This window comes from Lontra canadensis, unplaced genomic scaffold, assembly GCF_010015895.1.
Source record: "Lontra canadensis isolate GAN:19392208 unplaced genomic scaffold, GSC_riverotter_1.0 scaffold115, whole genome shotgun sequence".
Lineage (NCBI taxonomy): Eukaryota > Metazoa > Chordata > Mammalia > Carnivora > Mustelidae > Lontra > Lontra canadensis.
Genome location: NW_022631109.1, coordinates 4,045,365 through 4,062,955, shown reverse-complemented (window position 1 = coordinate 4,062,955; position 17,591 = coordinate 4,045,365). Strand labels below are relative to the sequence as shown.

Genomic DNA, 17,591 nt, shown 5'->3' with positions numbered 1-17,591 from the left:
ACAGACATGAGATCCTGCTCCCAAGCTAAGTATTCTTCCATGAACTTGCACACCTTAAAGAAGACCCGGTTTTAAGAGAGCCCGGCCTAAGGTGAGAAGCTGTGCCGCCCGGTAGCCACCCACTGGCTACCTGAAGCTATTGTAATGAACTTAAATTAAATTAAAAATTCAGTCCTTCGACACACTAGCCCCATTTCAGAAGACCAATAATAGCTGTGTGTGTCTAGTGGCTACAACATGGGGCCTCAGAAGATGCAGAATGTTTCTGCGGTCACAGAAAGTTCTACTGGATGCCACTGCTGCAGAGGTCCATTTTGACTGTCAGAATCAAAACTCCTGGAAAATGGGGTCACTGTACCACCGCTCGCTCATGATAAAAGCAACTTGCTTTTCACATTTACTAGAGAAATAAAGAAACAGAAGCCGTCAGGGCACCGCCTCCACGTGAACCCAAATTCCGTGCATGTTCTCACCTGCCAGTCAGCTTGTGTTGCTCCTTCCATGATTAACAAGGTCCCATGATCCAAGGGTATCTTCACTCTTTCCACATACGTGTAGTCTCCGTTCTCTTCCTAGAAAACAACATTCATTGCACCATGTTTTTTGCTTGTGTGATCAGGATGCAATGGAACCTGGCAATGGTCTAGAAGTGCAAACCTCTCCTCAGCGACACAGTCAGGGCTCATCTACTGGCTCCGTCCGCGGCAGCCGTCTGGCCTTGAGCAAGCTGTGTCACCTCTCTGTACCTTAGTCTGGGGATGACGACGGGACCTGCCACACAGGGCTGCTGTGAGCCTCCACTGACGCAGTCTGCGACGGTCACCCGGAGACGGGCGCACGCTAAGTACAGCGTGAAGTGCCAGATACTGTCATCCGCATCTAAAATGCAGAAGAGCCCATTCCGGCCTGTGAAGGAATTAAGTTATTTATATAAGAACTCTTTACATCTGCTTTATGCTGCGCTCTGTGTTTTGCCACGGTCTGTGTGGAAAAAATGGGCTTTTAAACAAGACACGGTGTAGTGAGTTCTCATTGCCTTTTTACAATTTCTGCTAATTCACTAATCGGTGCCTATGTTAAAACTGGTTACAACTCTTCCTATAGCTCCTCTGGTGTCTAGGAGATACAATCTTGCTTCTTTGCAGAACAGTCAACAGCAAGATTTTCTTAAGGAAGTTCTGGCTTGCCCAGAACAATGCTGCAAACTGAGACTGGCCACTGAAGCCTTGGAGCACAGACCACAACTCCTGACCACTTCACACAGAAATGCCTTGTATTTACATCGCCCCTCTCTTCCAGAGAGCTCCAAGTTCATTCATGCCCAGTGCTCTAACGAAGCTTCAGGCCCGGCCTGCAAAACAGCCAGTACGTGAGGGTCGTTCCTCCTTCGCAGCTGACAAAGGGGTGAGTTCAAAGAGCTTGTCAAGAGTTGAGGCCCGAGCTTCCTGATCTTTCCACTTCCATTCTGGGCAGATCCACCCATCCGTCTACTTCACTTCTGATGCAAGGGACTGCATCTGGGTTACTGCAGGATTGATTTCCCTGCAATACTGTGTTTATGTTTATTATTGTAGGGGTGCTTCTGAGAACATAATTATTTACAATGATTTCCCTCAGGAAAAACAAAATCAGAACAATAATGAACTTGCATAAACAGTTTAAGTTCCAGGTCCCAACCCTTGGCAGGGACTTCGTGGAGCACAGTCATAACTTTAACAGGCAGAAGAGAAAAGCAATGTTTGAAACAACTTTTGGTTTCGGTGACTGATTTCAATTGTGCCTGCCACCTTTTCTTTTCCAGGAGCGAGTAAGCACTGCAGCGTTAACCTCTGACCCCTCAGCCACCCAGAGAGGGGTGGGAAGGTGACCCTGTCCTTGGGTGGCCCCGCTGCATCCAGAGAAGCAAGAGGAGGCTCTCTGAGAGAAAGGATTCCAACCAGAGGAGATGCCCGTCCTACTGGAGAAAAGAGACAGACGGGAGTGCATCATCCATGAGACTTAGAGGGCTCGAGGTTCCCCGATTTAAGCTGTAAAGTCAGCTACCAGATCAAGGTTCAACAAAGGGAGGAGCAGATGTTCTCTTGCCCTCTGCACACTGCATACTCTGGGAGCGCAGTGGGACCTTCACCCGTAGCTCAGGCACAGACACGAGGGCAGGGACGCAAAACAAAGTAGAGAGGAAAGGCGCTACCCAGACATGAAGCCAAGCCTGCGACGACGATCTCTTTGAACAGTAAAAGCATTCCCGGGAAGGAGGGGGCGCCAAGGCCAGTGGAAGAGAAGAGGTAAGCACTGTAGTTCTGCCTGGAAACATGAAGCGGGAACTGAGCCAGCAAGTGAGAGAGAGTTCCACACGCAAAGGGAAATACCAGCCCCGATGGAAAATGACGTTCCACGGGGCCATGCCCCACTTTACGTTCCTAAGGTCTGCATTTTCCAACCCGAGATGAAGCCTCGGGTTGCTTTTACACATACTACATCCAGTATAACGTTTAGCTGTACCTAAAAGCAAAAGAGGGAGACCCTTCACTTGGGAGACAGCACTCCTGATCGGTCCCTGAAAGAGTCACCGATGCCCAGGGCGCCCACTGCACGAGGTGATGTCATCACTCTGCTGCTTGCTATCCGTCCCCTCCAACACCCTGGGCTCAGAGAGCACATTCTAATCTGCAGAAGGAGAAAGAAAAGAGGGCAAGGGATTCTACTGAGGCAACACAAAGCTCACAAATGCGTCCTTCTTGTCTTGAGGCCAGAGTGCCAACAGAGCCCAGAACTACCCTTCAACTTGACCAAGACACAGGGAGACTTTTTCCACTCAGGAAGCGGATAAAAGGCCGACAGAGCTCACGTGGCTGTGCATAAAGGCTCAAACTGATAAATGGATAAGCCACGCTGGAAGCAAGGGTCAGACTGTTTAGAGGAGTGCATTCACAGCCATTAAGCATGGTTAAGTTATCAAAACAGGGCTCTGTGACCCTTCTGATTCACTCAGGTCTTTCTTCAAAACAAAACAGAACACACCCCTAAAAAAAGCATTGCTTGGGATAAAATTTTCCATCCATGATCCCAGTTAAAAGAGGCTTTTCAGGGGTGCCTGCCTGGCTCAGTGAGTAGAGCATGTGACTCTTCATCTCAGAGCTAGGAGTTCAAGCCCCACGCTGGGCACAGAGCTTACTTTAAAAAAAAAAAAAGAGGCTTTTTAGGATCACAGTCAGTCTGTAGGGTGGGTTATATTGTTGATGATTTGGTGTTCCACACAAAATTTCACAAGCAGATGAAAAAATGCAAAAAATATATACTTTTTATATTAATGCTGACCAACACTCTCCCCTCCTTCCCAAGCACAGCCAGTTCATTTGAACACACAATTATGATTCCCAAGGAGCCCTAGGCCTTCCCGAATTCTATACTCCCACCTCAGCCTATTTGGTTTCCGTTAGGAAAATGGTATTTAGGGGAAAAGTCTGGGTGTATTTGTCGTTCTGTCATTACTAACCACTCAACAGACAGGAAACCTAAACATGTTTCTTTTCACTGGAAAAGTAACTTCATGTTTCACAAGCTCTGCGTAGGTTCTTTATGTAATTGCTCCTTTCCTGTCCCAAAAACATGCCTTAGGAATTACAACCAACAATTGATGCTTGACAATCAGTAGCAGCAGAGTTTTTCTCTCTACAGAATAAAAGTGACACGAGTTCACTAAAGTAAATGACACATGGAAATTACTGGTTTGCTGCCTGCCTTCCTCCTCTCTGATAAACTCTGTGAAGAGAGTGTTGTCTTACCCTTTCAAAACATGCTCAGCGCCTATTACACACATCAGTACGTATGTGCTGAATGAGGAAGAGCATCGAGAAAATATAATCCTATCATCCAGAATTCATGCAATGCATGTAGAGGAAACATTCTATACATACAATCATGTACTTTACATATTGAACATTACATTGTGAGCATGTTTTTACGCCTCAAATGTATGGTATTTCAGAAATGGAGTTATATAATATTCCTTTATATGTACGTATCTTTCCTTCTTTACACTCGCAAATATTTTTTGACCACTGTATATGTCAGTCACTGTGCTAATGTTAAGAATATAGCAACAAGGTACTCATTGTTGGACACTGAGATTTTAATACACCAGTACTGCCAAAAAAAAAAAAAGAAATAAAAAAAAAAGAAAAAAAAGAAGAAGAAGAAGAAAAGAAAGGAAGAGAAAGAAAGAAACAAAGAAACAAAGGCTACTACAAGTAGATCCCAGGCAAAACATTTCTGAGTATTTTTCTAAGGATAAATTTTCAAAAATGGAATGATGGGATCCAAGGATATAAACTTTAAAGCAGTCTGACTTATAGTAGCAAACTGCTTTCTTAAGAAGGTTGTAGCAATTTATTATTCCATCAGGAAAATACTACAGTACCGACCTTCTGGTCAGATCACTGATACTGAACATTACCAACTAACAATGATGAAAAAAAAAATTGAGGGGAAAACTAACAATTCATTATTCAAACAGGAAGTTCTTTACTAACCCCATTCAACATTTTTTCACATGCCTATTTGCTATTTGCATTAATTCTGTTGTGAACTCTCTGTTCACATTCTTTGTCCATTGTTCTACAGGATGTTAGCATTTTTCTTATTGACCTGTAACCACAGACCCTAAGATACTTACCCTTTATCGTACTTTGTGCAAATACTTTTTTCTCATTTGCTATTTGTCCTTTAATTATGTTGATGTTTAACACAGAGTAGCCCAAAAACTTTGAGTCAACTCTTGACCTTTCTTTGGTTCTCTTTCATGGTTTTTATGCTTAGCAAGTCTTTTCTCATCCTGGGGGAAGTTAAATATACAACTGCATTTCCAAATTTTTGGTTAACAAAAAAAAGTATACGCTTTTTTAGACTTAACTCTTTCATCTACCTGGTATTTGGCTTCCTCCTCACCCCGAGGCTTCTTTTTGTAACATTTTCCAAATACTTAAACCAAGGCACCCTGCCAGACTTTTTGGACAGGATCAACCAATGTATGCTGCCCAGGTGCCAGGCACGTTAGGAACTACATGTACATCACCGCTAATGCTCACTGCAACCCCGGAAGGGCGGTGCTATTTTCCATTTTATCACAAGCAAAGGGAGCTGCAGGGAAAGCGTATCTCTAAGGCAGAAGGCTGGCAGGAGGAAGGCAGGGCTAGTATTTTGACTTAGATCTGTCTAGCACTAAAGCTTATAATCTTTCCACCATACTGTGCTCTCCAAGTGATCTCCATTCCTTCTGAAATCCCGTCACATTTCCTGTCCAAATCACATGGCACCCTGACTGATCCGTAAGGGTCACAAACACCAGCAAGCAGCATAAATGAAGAGTGAGGGCAGGATTCAGTGCAGTAGGGAGTGAAGACCATAGAGAACCAGAGAGCATGGGGTGTGCAGACAGGTGTAGCTTTGACTCATTGTTCCCTCAGGGCTGTCTGATTTTCAAGGTTTTCCAGGGAAGCTGATAAATGGGATTTTTATGTGAAATCTCCTGAGTTAATAAATTTTGCCAAATAATCAAATTTTGTTAAAAATGCTAAGCAGTATAAACAAGTCTGAGGACCAGATTCACAAGAGCCACCCAACCTGTGCTGCTGATGGACCCATCATAAGACTCATTTTATGCCCACATCTCATCATCCTATCTGGCCTGGAAGCTCCCAATCAAGGCCAGTTGTAATCTGCCTGGCTCCTCTGATCCTGCTTTGCCATTCCAAGTAGTAGTGCCTGATAGAAAGCTCAGAAAAGCTCATGCAATTTCAAGTATATATTCTTAATCTCAGTTACCCAACTCAAGCAAAAAAGGCAGTTCAAAGCAAAATATACTTCCAAATTAATGATCTCAATTTTCAGTGAGACATTTGATTCTCCAAGTCATCTCTGATCCTCTGAAAAGTAGATGAGCTACTTATTTTAAAAAAAATCCCATCATTTTACTAAGAAGATGTTGATGAAAACAAAACACAAATGAGCAGAAAGAACAAAGTAGGAGCCTGCTACATATTTCTCATTTCCTGAGCTCTCCAGAAGCACTTGACCTGCAGTAACTGTGATTAGTTTCTGCACTGGAGGCATGAGGGAAGGCTTCAAGACTACAGTGGGTCCCTGAATCTTGGAGAGGACTTAAGTGAACACGAAGGTGGAGAGCGAGCGTAAGGTAGGGCAGAGAGATGATCTCATGGAATGGTGCAAGCACACAGGAAACAGCAAGACGCTAAAGGAGCTTGGGCATAGATTATGTAAAGATTTGACAGTCTAAGGAACTGACATTTTATTTTATCTTTTGTTCCAGGAGGAGCAAATAAAGGCTTCTGAGTTGGAAAACAAAGTGATAAAAGCAGTGAGCTCAATCTTGGCTCTCTGCTCCTCTTTAGCTCTTCTCTCTCTCTCTCTCTTTTTTAAAGATTTTATTTATTTATTTGTCAGAGAGAGAGAGAGAAACATAGACAGGCAGAGGGAGAAGCAGGCTGCCCGCTGAGCAGAGAGCCCGATGGGGCTCGATCCCTGGAGCCTGGGATCATGATCTAAGCCGAAGGCAGATGCTTGACTGACTGAGCCACGCAGGCGCCCCAAGCTACGCTCCTGCTCTGAGTGATGACGTGCGACCGCAGAGCTTCCCATATCACCTCCATGATGAGTTCTAACTCGGCTCAGCGAGCAGTTACTGAGGACACGCTGCGTGAGTGGTTTAACAGTGTGCTTCGGCTACCTCCTCTGCACAACAGGGGTAACGGCCGTACCGACGTCACGGGATTACTGGAGGGCGGAACGTAACGCACTCAGAACAGGGCCAGGCACAGAGTCTGCACATTTGTTATTTATCATCATCACTTTATGTTGTTATCCTGACAATTCCCCAAATGATGTTTCTAGCACATGCCTGTCATCTGACCCGCAGACCTCAACAGCCAGCGGCCTACTTCCCCCCCCAGAAGTCTCCGGCATCTGCAACCTAGCATGTGGAAAGAACTCTTGATTCCATCTACAAATCCTCTGTAAACACGGCCACAGTTGAAAGCAAAAATCCCTGCTCCTCCCCCATCTGAGTGAATAACACATCCACCCAACCGCTACTCGGCCAGAAACCTGGGAGTCACTCTTGATCCTTACCCTGGTATCTAAAATGTTAGCGGCAACCTCTACGGCTGCTCCCTCAAAAACACACCTCAAGTTCATCCGCTTCTCTTCATCCCACTGCCACCACCTGAGTCCAAACCCGCAGCCCAGCACCGGCTCTCCCCCCTCTACTTAGTCTTCTGCTCTCGCCGCTCCTCAGACTACTCCCCACACGGCAGCCTGAGCGATCCTTCCAGATACAAACCAGATCATGGCATAACCTCATTTATTCCGACTGGACTCAGAATACAATCCAAACTCAGAGCTCTAACTACAAGTTGTAATTCTTTCTCTGTTCCCTGGATTACTGTCTAGCTCCTAAGACCTCCATGCCGGGGGACCCCCGTTTGCCACGTTCACTGCTGTCTGCTCAGAGTTGAGCACAGCACCTGACATACAGTAAGTGGGCAGTTAGTATTTGCGGGACAGAGACAAAGGAGAGAGGAGAGGGAGAGAGATCGACCTCTTCCTGAAAATATCTGGCATCTGGGTATCAGAGAGAAATGAGAAAGAAAAGATGGGAATTAAAGACATGTTAGTATTTTAGACATGTGGTAAATAGAGCCTGGGATAAAGATGGTCACTAGGTGAGGGATGAATTCTTCAGCCATTTCAAGAACAAATTAAGAAGATTTGGAAATTGAAATAATTAAGAGAACAGGGAAGAACTAAAAAAAACTTACATGTGGAGCACCTGAGTGGCTCAGTCAGTTGGGTATCTGACTTCTGATTTTGGCTCAGGTCACTATCTCAGGGTCATGAAATCGAGTCCTGCACTGGGCTCTATGTTCGCCCAGGAGTCTGCCTGGAATTCTCTCTGCCCCTCCCCCACTGAAATAAATAAATAAATCGTTAATAATAATAATAATAATAATAATAAAATATCTTATGTGTGAACCTGACCAAGAACAGTGATATCATGAACATAAATGGACTTATCAGCAGGTGGAATTGTGGAGTTTTCTGAGAGAACAATAATAAATCTGATTTTATACTTTCAGGTCAGAAATCACATGTGCTGTTATAAGTGGAAGTGCCCCCCCCACAAATAAATAAATAAGTGGAAATGTCCCCTGAACACATACGACAGATGACTTGAACTTGAGATAAAAGTCAAGGCTGGAGATAAGAGATGAAGAAGTCACTCCATCTTAAGAACGAACAATTGAAGCCATGTTTATTAACTTATTCAACCAAAATACACACACACACACACACACACACACACACACACACACACACAGAGTGCTAAATGATGGGGACACAGTAAGACAAAAATGGACCTTGCCCATATGGCATTTACAATCTATAGCCACTTTATAATCTCCTAAAAACTAATTTAAACAAAGATAACAGAATCAAAAATAATCTTGAATATCCACATCGTAGGGGTGAATGTAAAGGAAAAATCCTTAAAGGAGGCAGGGAAATAGCAGTGAGAAAAGTCTGAGAGTAGCTAAAGTAACACAGTATCCCAGCCAACAGGAAAAAGAGAAGAAACTTAAGAGATGGTTGAGTTTCAAGCAGAGAGGGGATGGATACGGGGACCAATACTGGGGACCAATATTACAAGGAAGAACAGAATGATGATCAAGGAAAGGTTCTTCCAGACAATGGCGTCTGGATATTAGCAAAGCGGTGGGGATGGACCTACAGGGCAGGTGCTTCAAGAGTGAGTCCAGTTGTAAGCAAAGGGAAACTGCAGACATAGAAAACTTACTCCAGAATTTGTGGCTCAAAAGCAAGCAAGCAAAGAAAAAACCACCCCAGATATTAGTAAGAGTCAAGGAAAAGATTTTCTCAAGATGGTAACAGATATAAAGGGATTTCCCTAGCTCTCCGGTCCAAGGACCAGATACATGGTGGAGCTGCTTGGCAAGTACAGTCACGGCTTTTTGCAGACTGAAATGATCACTGAAAACCGAATGTTAGCCCAGGCCACCACTACGTAAGCTGCTGAGGGCCACCTGTCCCTCTACTTGCCCTACCTTCCAACTTATGATTATGCCAATAACGTCTCCCTCTCTGCTTTTTTTTTTTTTTAAAGGATTTATTTGAGAGGGAGACAGCGAGAGAGCGCACATGCATGTGCATGGGGGGGTTGGAATTGGGGGGGAGAAGCACAGAGAGAGAATCTTCAAGCAACCTCCCCAGTAAGTGTGGAGCCTGACAAGGTTCAATCTCACAACCCTGAGATCATGACCTGAGCCGGTATCAAGAGTCAGACATTTAACGGAATGAGCCATTCAGGCGCCCCACCCATGCCCCCTTTTTTTTTTTTTTTTTTAATTTTTTTTCAGCTTGTTCTCGCAATCAGAATGTGGGGTTCCCTTGCCCTTGAGAACCTGGCTGGCTGGCTTCTGGAGGGCTTCATGGATCATCTAAGCTTGTGGCTATATGTGGACTGCAACGTTGTTCCTATAGCACCCAGGAAGAGCACAGCTGGACTTACTCTTCATAGTGACAACGTGTTTTTTTTTTAATCTGACATAAGCAAAATACATTACTTGTGGAAATTACAGAAAGAGAATAAAGCTAGGACCCCACAATGTCATCTCTACTTATTACTCTGCTGACTCAAACCACACTTTAAATGACTGTATCCTCAATATCGATCTGAAATACATTACTTTAAAAAGAGAAGCAGCTGTTTCTGAAATGAGATCTGCTAAAGTAAAAGGCTGGCTGGAAAAATACAGATTTGAAATCACTGAGGTTATCTTGTCCCAAACAGGTTTAAACTCATTTGCCACAAACAAATCTTTGCATTTTTATCCAACTCTTCCCTGATGTTTGGCATGGAAGGTTCTGGTGAGATGAGTGAGGACACTAAGGAAGCATGAGGACTGGCCCGGGTGATTGGTCATCCTATACCAGGGATAACCGGTGACCTCCATAGTTCAGTAAGTCAGAACCTCACCAAGGTCTTGCCCGGGAGGTCTGGCAGTTGTTCAGTGCAACAGAGGCTCTCTCTGTAGGCAGCGAAAACTTGGCACTGGGGACCAGACTAGCATGAGAACTCCTGCCTTTCCATCTGGACGGAAACACGTGGAAAGGCAAACAGAGCGAAATACTGCTGACAGTGTCTATTGTTCAGACTTGTCAACACAGTGCCAGGGGCAGTGTGGGAGTAAGAAGTTACTGAATTTCAGCAAAAATAAACGTGGCTTTAACCTCACTGTTACAGTCCTTCTAGCAACATTGAATACACATTTGAAACCAGAAGGCTTAATGTAATAATGATTCCATCTTTGGCAATATATTTCTAAGAAATGCAACTTAAAGGAACTGCTATCTTGAAAGAGCTCCCCCGCAACACTGCAGCGCCAGAAACAAATGTCACCCATGGCTGACATCCAGCTGACCCCAGCCCCCAGCAAAAGTGCAGTGTTCTCCAGTCTCCATCAAAAACACAAAACTCATTCCCAAACTGTTCCCAGACGTGACCTGATCAGGCCTGATCTCCCCTCCTATACCCTTCCTCTGTGTCCTGTGAATTCCAATCCAGTGATGAGCGAACACCCCTCGATCCCCAACCTCATGTGCTCTGAAGGTTCCCTTGACTTGCATGTCCTAATTGAAACCTTGCTATCTCCAGGATTCCAAATGCCTAAAGCCCTCTCACATGGAAAGTGATCATGTCTCTCACATCCAGCCAGCCAGGAGATACTACATACTAACACTTTCAGACCTTTATTCCCAGGTCTCTCTTACAAATCCCTGCTCCTCTGAGCTCATGTCACTGAATCTGTTCAGCTCTGTCCTTCTTGGCCTTGGTACGCACGAGGTATAACAAGCTCTTAATTGGTCCCGTGGCTTCCGCTCTTGCTCCTCTCTAGTCCAGGTTCCACACGGCAGCAAATGACTTTGTAAAATTATCCATCAAATCATGTCACTCTTCTGCCTCACACATTGCAGTGCTTCTTAATGGGCTTAAAATCTGCTCCTTCCTGAGGCTCATGAAGCCTCTGCATGATCTGGCCCCTGCCCACTCTCCCCACCTCATCACCTGCTCTGGGGCTCTACTGCGCACTCTACTCTGGAGTGGGGCCCGCTTCTCCTTCCTCAAACTCAGTAAGCCCTCTTCTGCCCCAGCCAAGCAGTCATCTACCATGAAAGCAGCACTTGGGAAAGAGGAGACCGTCACCACAAGGCTTAGCAATAGTTCTTATGGGTATGGCAAGGGGAGAAAAAATTTCTACCACTGGGACACAATTTTAAAAAGTCAAGTTTTACAGGCAGCAACCTCTTCGACCTCAGCCACAGCAACTTCTTCCTAGAAACACTGCCAAAGGCAAGGGAAGCAAGGGAAACAATGAACTATTGCAACTTCATCAAGATCAAAAGCTTCTGCACAGCAAACAGTCAACAAAACCAAAAGACAACTGACAGAATGGGAGAAGATATTCACAAATGATGTATCAGATAAAGGGCTAGTATCCAAAATTCATAAAGAACGTATCAAACTCAACACCCAAAGAACAAGGAATCCAATCAAGAAATGGGCAGAGGACATGAACAGACATTCCTGCAAAGAAGACATCCAGGGGCGCCTGGGTGGCTCAGTGGGTTGGAGAATCTGCCTTTGGCTCAGGTCGTGATCCCAGGGTCCCGGGATCAAGCCCCACCTCGTGCTCTCTGCTCGGCAGGGAGCCTGCTTCCCACCCCCACCCCCGCCTGCCTCTCTGCCTTCTTGTGGTCTCTGTCAAATAATTGAATAGAAATCTTTAAAAAAAAAAAAAGACATCCAATGGCCAACAGACACATGATAAAGTGCTCAACATCACTCAGCATCAGGGAAATACAAATCAAAACCACAGTGAGATACCACCTCACACTAGTCAGAATGGCTAAAATTAACAAGTCAGGAAACAACAGATGTTGGCGAGGATGCAGAGAAAGGGGAACCCTCCTACACTGTTGGTGGGAATGCAAGCTGGTGCAACCACTCTGGAAAACAGCATGGAGGTTCCTCAAAAAGTTGAAAGTAGAGCTACCATACAACCCAGCAATCACACTATTGGGTATTTACCTTAAAGATACAAATATAGGGATCCGAAGGGGCATGTGCACCTGAATGTTTATAGCAGCCACATCCACAATAGCCAAACTATGGAAAGAACCTAGATGTCCATCAACAGATGAATGGATAAAGAAGATGAGGTATACACACACAATGGAATACTATGCAGCTATTAAAAGAAACAAAATCTAGCCATCTGCAATGACGTGGATGGAACTAAAGAGTATTATGCTAAGCGAATTAAGTCAGAGAAAGACAATTATCATATGATCTCTCCAATGTGAGGAATTTGAGAGGCAGGGTGGGGTGTCATGGGGGGCAGGAAGGGAAAAAATGAAACAAGATGGGATTGGGAGGGAGACAAAGCATAAGAGACTCTTCATCTCATGAAAACAAACTGAGGGTTGCTGGGGGACGGCAGGGTAGGGAGAAGGTGGCGGGGTTATGGACACTGCGGTGGGGGGATGTGCTGCGAAATGTGTAAGCATGATGATTCACAGACCTGTACCCCTGGGGCAAATAATACATTAGATGTTTAAAAAAAAAAAAAAAGTCAAGTTTGGAAGCAGACCCCATTCCTAATCATGGCATTCCTAATCATGGCACATGCAAATATGATGAATCACTTTGGAAAAGATTGGTCTTCCAAGATTAAAAGGACTGTCAGTGCACTACATCCGTGGCAAAAATTAATTCTTCTTTAAATTAATTTATTATTTTTTAAAAGATTTTATTTATTTGACAGAGAGAGAGAGATCACAAGTAGGCAGAGAGGCAGGCAGAGAGAGGAGGAAGCAGGCTCACTGCAGAGCAGAGAGCCCAATGTGAGGCTCGATCCCAGGACCCTGAGATCATGACCTGAGCCGAAGGCAGAGGCTTAACCCACTGAGCCACCCAGGCGCCCCGCAAAAATTAATTCTTCCCAGGGGCAGTCAGGGCATGGATTCTGGCTGAGACAAGGCCCCAAGGCAGCAAATGATGATTCCAGCTCTCACAGGATTTCACGTCTGAAGATAATTCAAGTCCTACCAGAACTTCTCAAGAGGATTTCACATCTGAAGATAATTCAAGTCCTACGAGAACTACTCAGCTTTATGGGCTCAAACATGTACATTTTCATTTACCCATCCACTGACTCACATTCTCCAAACCATTAAATGGCCCTAGAGATAGGAGCTCAAAGATTCCTGGTCCACAGGCCACGTGTCACCCTCCCCAAGTCTCCCTTCTACTCCCTCAATGAATGCCATTTCACAGGCCAAAGGAATCTTGGGGTTTTGGCTTCACTGCCTTTCACGTCCTTTTCCAATTTCCAAATCTGAAAGGTCACTGTGGCATCTAGCATTTTTAACAGCTTAAAAATTCACAGATTTTTCCAGCAACTCTGTTCTCATAAAGTAGCTACCAATTATTACCCTATTTACAAAGAAGAAAATGTAAATGAGGTGAATAGGTGCTTTTTGCCAATATCAGTGACAGAAACAGGAAATGAAAATGATTTTCTAGATTTCATTTAGGGATGTATTAAAAAGACGACGGACATCAACAATTTCTTTCCGGTATTTCCTGTAACTTCTCAGAACAGACGCTATAATCAGAAGTAGGGCTGATTAAGAGATTTGGATAACCGACCAGCAGCAGTGGGGTGCTGGCTGAGGCGGAGGGTCAGTCACTACTCCACGAAATATTGCCCCATGTAGCTTATCCAGCTTTTAAATTTAAGCTAGTCAGTATTACAGCATTTTGGATTCTGATATCCTCATTTCTTCTAAAGTCCTGAAAAAATATCAGTATTTATGATCAAACTGACCTTTTCATACTCTGCTCTTCCCAGAGCAGACAAAAAAAACCAATGAGCAAGAGAGGTACTAGGAACTCCAAGTCACTGGGAGCTCTCAGAGCCTGCACCCCTGGAAGTGGTTTTACAACCACCTCTTCTGATCCTATGAACAGAGGTCACGTTCTTCAGAAGGTGCCAGAGAGAGAGGCGGCTTGAGAAATGCTGAACTTGCCTCAACTCACTAGCCTGAGGTGGACAGAAGCCCTTCACATTTTCAGGATTCAGCTGATGAAGGACAGAGCTTATCCATGGGTAATGTGCTAGAAGAACAAGGCTTCTGGCATCTAAGCCTCCAGCACATCACAAACTTCCTGCTATTATCTAATATCCCCCCAACTCAGCCATCACTGTTTCCATGGTAACCGACAGAGAAATAGCAGCCTGCCAAATGGCTTTTGTAGTTCCTTTTCCAGCTTGTTTTTCAGTATAGAATTAAAGCTAGCTGGGAAAAGAACCAGACTAATCTTTACAGCAGGGACACGACGCATTTTGGAAAGTACAACTGGGTCTGGGACAAGGAGCATAGATAAACTTTAATGAGCCCAGCTTGAAGGAACAGAAAAAGGGTCTTGGTTTCTAAAAAAGTGTCCACCGAAGTATATTTGGTGCGCTTTACTTTTGTCTTGAGAGAGGATATCCTGACGCCGGCCAGTAGGCAGATATGGTGCTATTCACTCTGTCTTTAACTGAATTATCAAAAGAAGGAATGGGGTGAATGGGACGACGGGCACGTCTCCTCGGCCACCGAGTACCTTGTTGTCATTAGAGGAAATGGTAATTTACTTTAATCAAAATGAATGGGCAGGAGTGGACCGGGTTGGACTAGAGGACACTGAAGAGATGTGCAGCTTGGAGGGGTGAAACGTTTACCCCCGACGAGGCCTGCATGAGGCCCGCTGAGCCGACCGCATGAGTCAGGAGGCGCTCGGACTCAGGAAACAGAGCTCCTCGCCGTCTCGGCACAGGGAGAACAGTGAGGAATGCCGTGTGCAGAACCGGGGCGGCTTGCAGAAGATCGGCAGCTACAGAGAGCGGCCGAAGGTGCCAGACGGCACAACGAACGGCTGCTGCAGGCTGGAGGGGAGGGCAGGAAGCGACAGCAACAAAGTGGCCCCAAACAGATGCTTTTCGGTCTCAAAACCGCATACCTGAACAAAGTACACAGAAATCTCAGGACTCTTCTATGTCACTTTCAGATGAGAAACTTTGACTCAAGTCAAACAGGTATTCAGCTTCTCTGCTGACGGGTAAAAGCGAACCAGATTTTGAAAGAGATTCCCTCCTACAACCTCTAACAGACTCTGAATGTCTTGTTGACAGACATGAAAATTACAGCCTATAGTGGCATACGAAGTTCGGTTCCTAAGCGTTTCCTGACAGAAAGTCAGACTCCTACAAATTCTGCACAGAAGACTAACGTAATTTATACTTTTTTAATTTATGCTTTTACCTTGAGTTGTATGAATCATGAGTCATGTTCTCAGAGCCCTCACCGGAGTTTAGAAAGAAAAGTAGACACAGATTTGCAAAAACCACTTCCTTTCAATCCTTCAGAAAAGGGATCGTTATAATAAGACAGAGCCGATGTACTCTAACACACATGCCTAATGCTGTCAACTCTAAGAAAGGCTTCTGTGCTTCTGCTTTAGCTAGATTTGTGCAGCCCTAGATTTTGGAATCTGTTAAAGAAACCTAAATGAGTCCTTCCAAAAGTTTAAACTTGGGTCTTGTTTACCCAGGAACGGAACTTACAGCTTCTGGCGGGGGGTGGGGGGCCATTTTTAAACTGTATTCAGTAATGCATGATGATCATTTCCAATATATCAACCTTCAATTTTCCCATCTTAAACAAAAGCCAGAACTGAAGAGATATACAATTATATCAAACTCAGTCATAGTTTAGATTATGCAGGAAGCCAAGACTTACTGGAGTCAATAGCCAGAGGTACAGTACTGACACCTTCATACTTCCTCCCAAATCTGTGTCCTCAGCCAACTTTGTTTCAAGATCTCAGGTGAATTTTCTTACTTAGGAGGTCTATATTTTTATTAAATCAGCCATCATAGGTATATTACAGATTCCCCGGCTACTGGCAGATAATTAAAGGGACAGTACCACACTTTTAGTATTTCATGGCCTGTGCGTTCACTATACTCATCAAAATAAACTGTAAGAAGCCTTGATAAAGCTTCAGTATGAGCAGTCTCCCTCTTAAACTGAGATTTTCCTCCAAATGGTTGCCTTCAAGGCTGTGTGGTAGTTGTATTATCCATCCATTCATTAACCTCTAACAGACATCAGGTATATTACCAAGAAAGAGCTCTTGGTCACCATGACTAATGTTTTTATATGAGAAAATGAAGACCTTCGGCTGCCTGGAGGGGAAATGGAATGGGGTGTATCCTGAGCACCAGAACACTGCTAATGCTTAATGGCTGGAAACTGCTTCTACAGTAAAACTAATTATCCAGAAAGCATGCTTTGGGAATCCTTAGGCTTCAAATCTATAAATAGGCCAAAAATGTTTTTAAAAGGGGGTGGTGGTGGTGGTGAATGGATGTGTGTAAAGAAACAGTAACTGAGCACTTAAAATACCTGGCAACAAAGAAAAAACCACCAAGAACGAGAGGCTAGGATTACACCAAACATTATACTGCATCTAGCACAGCTTACGTGCCAGTCAGAGAGGGGGAAGGAGAACTCCCACATGAAGGCACAGCACCAGCATGTGCTAGATCATAAGCTCCAGGAGGGAAAGGGGGACTTTATTTGACTCAATCACTGCTACTGCCCCGGCTCCCACAACCAAGCCTGACAAAAAAGTCGGTGTTCCTTAGGCCCGGCTTGAGAAGAGCACCTGAACTTAAAATGAGACACACGGTGTTCCTCTGCTATTCACATAACACGAGTCTTCCCAAGGGCAGGATGAATTATTCACATAATTTAACTGGGTTTTAACTGAGTGGAAGGCTACATATAAAGCACAGCCATACCCGAAGAGAATATGGCAAAGGTAGGGTTGTCTGCTTCTCAAGTGGTACTCCTGGCGTGTGAGAAGGCTTATCACCCATGGAACTGTGAAGTCTATTCCCAGTGCTGAGGAGCCAGTTCACCCTGTAACTCACTGGCAACTGACGAGCCCCCTGCTGACTCAGACCAAAGGAAACTTAATCGATGGAAATAACACCAACAAAAGCTGCTTAATGGCGTAAATGCAAATAACACAATATGCTTCAAAATACCATGCTTGGAAACTGAAATACATGCCAGGAAAAGAGCCCGGCCCATTAACTATGTTCTTAGAAGCAGCCTATCTGATGAAGAACAGACATGAGCCCTGACACACTAACTGTTTGGTCTGGATTAGGTCATATTCTAAACACAGCCTTATAAGCCCTTCTGCACGGACTGGGTCTGCTTTAATGTGATAAGCTAAATGATCGGGAAGCTTGGTAAGAAAAGACACAAAGATAGTAAGATAATCTGGTAGAGGTCTGCTCTTTTGAGTTCCTACTATTCTTCTATCTATCTTAGTTCTAAGGTCCTATAATTTCTGGATTTAAGAAAGAAAATTA

At 44.4% G+C, this 17,591-nt stretch overlaps 1 protein-coding gene across 6 annotated transcripts in view; it reads right to left on the bottom strand.

The window, feature by feature from the left end:
• ALKBH3 (alkB homolog 3, alpha-ketoglutaratedependent dioxygenase) overlaps window positions 1–17,591 on the bottom strand; it is a 36,519-nt gene that overhangs the window by 647 nt on the left and 18,281 nt on the right. For 4 of the 6 annotated variants that reach the window (XM_032840666.1, XM_032840668.1, XM_032840665.1 and 1 more), the window contains exon 9: window positions 474–572. In XM_032840666.1, coding sequence (XP_032696557.1) covers window positions 474–572 — 99 coding nt within the window. Of the gene's footprint in view, window positions 1–473; window positions 573–5,622; window positions 5,764–8,082; window positions 8,194–17,591 lie in introns of those variants that run through there. The other 2 variants (XR_004380657.1, XM_032840670.1) reach the window with 2 other exon arrangements.